The sequence below is a fragment of the Sus scrofa genome, chromosome X (assembly GCF_000003025.6).
Source record: "Sus scrofa isolate TJ Tabasco breed Duroc chromosome X, Sscrofa11.1, whole genome shotgun sequence".
Lineage (NCBI taxonomy): Eukaryota > Metazoa > Chordata > Mammalia > Artiodactyla > Suidae > Sus > Sus scrofa.
Window position 1 is genome coordinate 49,976,640 of NC_010461.5, and position 5,823 is coordinate 49,982,462.

Genomic DNA, 5,823 nt, shown 5'->3' on the forward strand with positions numbered 1-5,823 from the left:
TAGGCTGGCAGCTGGGGCTCCGAATTGACCCCTAGCCTGGCAACCTCCATACACCACAGGAGTGTCCCTAAAAAGACAAAAAAGTAAAAATAAAAAACTTTAAAAATAAAAAAATAAAACATAGGCAAGATTCCCACTAAATTAATGATATATCTGCCTCTGCAGAGGAAGGAAACATGTTTTGCAAATATGCCAAAAAGGTTGACATTTGGTAATTTTGAGTAAATGTAAGCAGATGTTTGTTTTATCATTCATGCTTTCCATATCATGCTTTAATTTTTCAAAATAAATAAGGTATAAAGAGAATTTAAATAGTTATGGAAGATGATTTTATTATAATGTTTTAAGAATTGAACATATCTAGGACATATGCATTGCAACACACAAGGACATAAAGTATCTGAGTAATACAATCAAGAAGCTTGGTAATAAAAACTTTAAACTTTGTATTTCACAGAGAATATACATTATTTTTTACTGGAAAGCTTGAATAAAGCAATTAGCATTGAAGAGATAAGAAAGCTGACTAAAGATCTATCAACAAAATTGTCTCCAGGAATGGACTATTTTTACACCTCATTACTAGCTAATTTTTAAAGAACAAACAATTCTAATGCTATTTAAACTATTCTAAAATACGTAAAATGATTGAAAAATTCAACAATTCATTTTTTAAAGATAGTACAATTTTAATAACAAAACTTTAAAAATACAATTTCACTTTGTAATATAAATGTAATAATACAAAATAAAATATTGGTAACTAATATCAAATGATTATTATACCATGACAAAGTAGGATTTATTCCTGAAACACAAGTCTGGTTCAGCATCAAATTCATTATGTCAACAAATTAAAGGAAAAGAATCATAATATTTTATCATGAGAAGATATATGATAAAATTCAGGAGCCACTTTTAGTAATGATGTTATGTAAAACAGGAATAGAAGAAAACTCCCTAAACATGTTAAAGGTTAGTGACTATTTATCAATAACCAAGAGAAAATATCATATTAATAGGGAATACTAAAGACAATTCCATGAAAATTAAGAACCAGACAGGCATGTCTGTCATAATCATTATTCAATATAGTTTTGGAGAACCCAGTTCATGTAATCACAATTAATATAAACATTATAAGAGATAAAATTATCTATATTTTTGGGTGAGATGACTGTATAGCTAGAAAGTCCAAAACATTCTATTTTAGAAACTCAGTGTAATTCAGAGGATTTAGTAAGCTGAAAATAGAAGGGAAAAAACCCTGTAGTTTTTCTATATTGCCAAAAATATGAATGAGGAGGAAAAAATACCCAATTTAAAATGTCAAAATGTGACAAAAACGGTAAAAATACTTAGAAATAAATTTAATCAGATGCTATAGACTTATATAAGGAACATTATAAAAACAAAACCAAAAGATTGTAACAATGTATCAAAATTCTTGAGTATTAATGATTAATGTTAATATTAAAATAATCTAAGTAAAAATGTAGAAATTTAATATAATTCTAAGACATCACAATATTTTAAACATTGAAGGAATGCTTCCAATTTTAATATGAAAGAATAAATGTCTAGGATGAGTTTTATAAAAGAAGAAAAGAAAAAAATAAAACTAATGAGAAGGAACTTGCTTTACCAGAGTCCAAAATTTATGGTCAAGCCAGTACAATTAAAATAATGTGATACTGGTTCAGGAACTTGAAAAAGGGTGCTTTAATAAATGTGATAGCATAATCAGGTATCCAATATGAACAAAATGTATAGTTGGATTTTGCTGTATAGCAGAAATTGACAGAACATTGTAAATAAAGTATAATAAAAAATTAAAAAATTAATCCCTCCTGATGGGTCAAACAGTTAAAGCTTAAAATTAATAAAAATGTTTAGAAAAAATATAGGCAAATATTTGTATGACTCGGGGTGGGGGCATTCAGCTGAAAAAGACAGGAAGCCAAAAAACTGAAAAGGAAATAGAAGTCTATTTAAAAATTTTTAAAAACCTGTAAAGTAAAATATATCATCAATAAAGTCAAGATTAATGATAGAATGGAGAAAATCACAATGCATATGGGCTACAACTGATTAATATGCACCACATAGTATATACAGTTACAATTCCCACAAACTTATAAGGAAAAGATCAAAAACTCAATAGATAATTGAGCAAAGTACAGGCAATGGCAAATCATGAAAGATAAAAATCTAAATAATAAAACAAACAAACAAACAAAATCATTGAGTTTGTCAGTTAAAGAAACAATACTATGTAATTTTTCACCATTCATATTTGTAAACATTAAAGAGTGCTGGAGAGGATGCTGGAAAATGAGTGTTTTTATTTTAGATGATAATTTTGTAGTATCTTTTAAAATTAAATACAGACCTACTAAGCATCCCATTTCTGGAAGCTACCCTATAGAAATAACAGCACCAGTATGTATTGTAGCAGTGCCATGATGAAAAAAATAAAGACCATCAATAATGGAATGATACATATATGGTACCTTTTTGGTACATAAATATGTACTGTGTATGCAGCTGTTAGAAGAAGGGAGGACGAGAAGGAGAGATAGAGGGAGAGGAGAAATGGGTGATTTATTGAATAAATGTGATGGCACAATCAGGTATCCAAATGCAAATAAAATGTATAGTTGGCCCTCTATTTTATACCATTTACAAAACTAAATTCCAGAGGGAAACATATCTGTAGCTATTGATCAGTAGGCTATGTCAAGTGAGAAAAGAAATTACAGAGAAATATGACTTGCCATTTCTACAGAAAAGACTGAAACAAACTTTAAGAGGATAGGGAAATCATGGAAGGATATACATTATGTTCTTACACTTGTTACCTGGGGAGAAAAAAAAATGGTAAGGAAAGGAAATGAGGAGGAGGATATAGTGTGTGTACATTTTTCTTTAGTTTTTCATTGCTCCAAAGTTTGTGAGCGCTTTTCAATTTTCTATTAGCACCCGATTTAAAATTTTGACTACAAAACAAGGCAATAACAAAAGTACTAATAAAGTACCAACGTATACTTGGGGCAAAACTGTGGAACTAGTCAATGCAAGATCTGGAGGCACAATAAGTAATAATAGGTTCTTTAATCTCTGACACCAAAACTGTTCTCAAAAGTTCACACGACATATTTTACATTTAATAGTTCCACAAGTTTTGCAAGAGCACAATGAATTAGGAGCTTTTCACCAAACCGTAGACGTAAATGTGAATATCGTCATCAAACTTAATGAAGTAGACAGATGGTTTGGCCACCACTTGATGGATGAAAATGCCAGTTCTCTTGGACCCATCATCTTTGGCGTGCTCCACCTGCTTGCCCACGAGGCTGTCGACAGCTTCCCCAGGTTCCCGTTCTGCTGCAGGAAAATAGTAGCTGGAATCTGGAATGATGCGCAGGTCACCATCTTTGTAGTCATCCAGCAGCGTGTACATATAAAGGACTGGATCTTTCTCATAGGTGATGTAAAACCAAGTGTCCATCACGGGGGCTCGCGCCAGGACCATGCCCTTCCATTCATCTTTCGTACCGTGCTCACCCTCAAACACGTGGCCCACAGCCTTGCCAATTAGGGAATCTGCCAGACGTGAGTCAATGCGAGGAGTTGGCACTCTCTCAGGAAGGATCTCTAGCGCTAAAACTCTTTTATCTCGGTGCAGTTCTAATCCATACACACTATCTTTACCATCATATTTGATGATGTAGAGAGTGGGCTTCACGGAAACCTGCTCCAGCACGGTGCCCTTCCACTGTTCCACAGGCTCATTGCCTTCCTTCCAGCCGTGTTGAATGCGGCAGCCCACGATGTTCCGACCGGTGAGGAAAGCGGGCTTGCGCCGCTGCTTCCTGTGGGTGTGCCTTTTCTTCATCAGGTAGGCGGACACACCATCTACGCCCATGGGAGGCACAGTTGGGGGAGACATGGCTCCGGGTTTAATGAGGCTCTGCAACGTGGCCACTTGCTAGATTTAGCTGCAAAACGTCAACACTATCCAATATGCGATCTTTTTTTCGTGATCTCCGAGTTCCCGTCTGTTCTCCTCTCTTTCTCAAAGGCAAGGCTCTCACCAAGGCTTGGCAGAAACGCTCGAACTCCGTGGGCACTAGGACGGCGGGGGCCTCTTGACAGTATTTTTCTCTCCCGCCTGAGAGAGGTATCTGCAGCTTGTGGCAGTTGCCACAGGAGATGGCGGGCTCGCGTGTACTGCCCGCCGCCTTGCACCCGCCCGGACTCCCAACCCCAGGTCCCGGAATTGACCACTTAGCTGTTTTCAATCGTGCTGTGGCTGCAGAACTGCGACGGAGAAGGAGACGACGGGAAAGGGATAAAAGGGATTGCTGCAGCGCCAAAGCCGCAGGCAGAGGCGGGTCTGTAAGGATTCCGCGGGGCCTCGGCTTCGCAATGTTGCTCTGCTCGGCCTAGCTCTGGCGCCAGGGTTTTTGCCGCTTTGGGAACCCGACTCCTCAAAACCCGCCAGAGCCTCGGCCCCGCCCCCGCCATTCTGCCTTCCGCTCAGCCAAGCAGCTGGGCGGGTTAGTGTGCACTCTGCGTTCTGTCCACAAAGACGTTCACTCCTTCATTTCCTCACGCCCCTCTCCTCCCCTCCTCCCCCGCTTCCCTCAAACCCAAGCCAGCTTGGCCGGCTCCCCTCCTCCTTCTCTCTGGCCGCCTGTCGCCCGCCAGGCTCCTTCACAGCCTCTCCATCTGCTTTCTATCTTCCAGGAATTCCTCCCAAAGCCTTTTAAAAAAATAATATTCAACACACCCATATATATATATATATATATATATATATATATATATATATATACACGGAGTTTGTACGTACAAATTATTTTTTTTTCAGTTTAAGGATTATGAGACATGGTAAGTAAAAGCAGTGTATAACCCACCATCTTGATCCAAACTCTCCTTTATATTTTATATCTGATCATGTCCATTGATTTAAAATATATATATACATATTTTTTTCTGGATGTAAAATACATGTACTGACACTGTGAAGATTTTCTGAAGTTCAGTGAAATAAAAACTGAAACTAACCTTAATCTTACCATATACACCAAAATGTTAATAGTCCTGATTTCTCTTTCAATAAATCTGTGCTTGTATTTAACAAAATTGGGAGCAGAATTCATATCTTTATAGCTTCTTTTTGAATTCATATCTTTATAGCTTCTTTTTGAATTCATATCATGAGCATTTTTCAGTGTTATTAAATACTCTGAAAATGTTATTCTTAATGGTTACATAATGTTCCTCTGTATAGATCTTACATTTTTTATCCTAAATGGTCTGTGACAACAAATAAAACTAGTTTACCCTCATATATGGATTTATTGACCTAGTTAAACCATTTTTGAGAATATTTAATGACATGGAGATCTACATATAAGAACAATGTGTGGTGATCCCAATTTTGTAGATAGAGAAAAAAATGAAAGGTTTTTTTATAGTATATATTTGTGGGGTTTCTGATTTAAAAAGTACTACATGCACATATGGAAAATCTGAAAGATAAAGAAAGTGTCCATTATGTCACCTATATCAAGTTATAGTGCTGTACAAGGATTAAATGAAAATGTCTGTAAATTGTTTATCCCTGTATCCTGCTTACAAGATGGCAATAAAAACAGAGGATGTCTAGACTCCTCATTCTTATCCCTCTTCTCTTCACTGGTGAGAAGACATGGCCTCATATCATTTTAAAAGGCCATTAATTCACCTGGAAATATAGGAAAGTAGGGAAGAGATGTGAAAGGTAGCAATACTGTCTGCCTCCACATTTCATTA

At 36.2% G+C, this 5,823-nt stretch overlaps 1 protein-coding gene across 1 annotated transcript; it reads right to left on the bottom strand.

The window, feature by feature from the left end:
* SPIN4 (spindlin family member 4) lies at positions 317 to 4,673 on the bottom strand. The gene has a single exon (XM_021080353.1). It carries the CDS (start codon positions 3,950 to 3,952, stop codon positions 3,203 to 3,205), a length of 750 nt encoding a protein of 249 aa, XP_020936012.1. The 5' UTR covers positions 3,953 to 4,673; the 3' UTR covers positions 317 to 3,202.

Bases quoted from the DNA above. Each gene is read 5' to 3' on its own strand.
- SPIN4 (XM_021080353.1), bottom strand. From the start codon at position 3,952: ATGTCTCCCCCAACTGTGCCTCCCATGGGCGTAGATGGTGTGTCCGCC.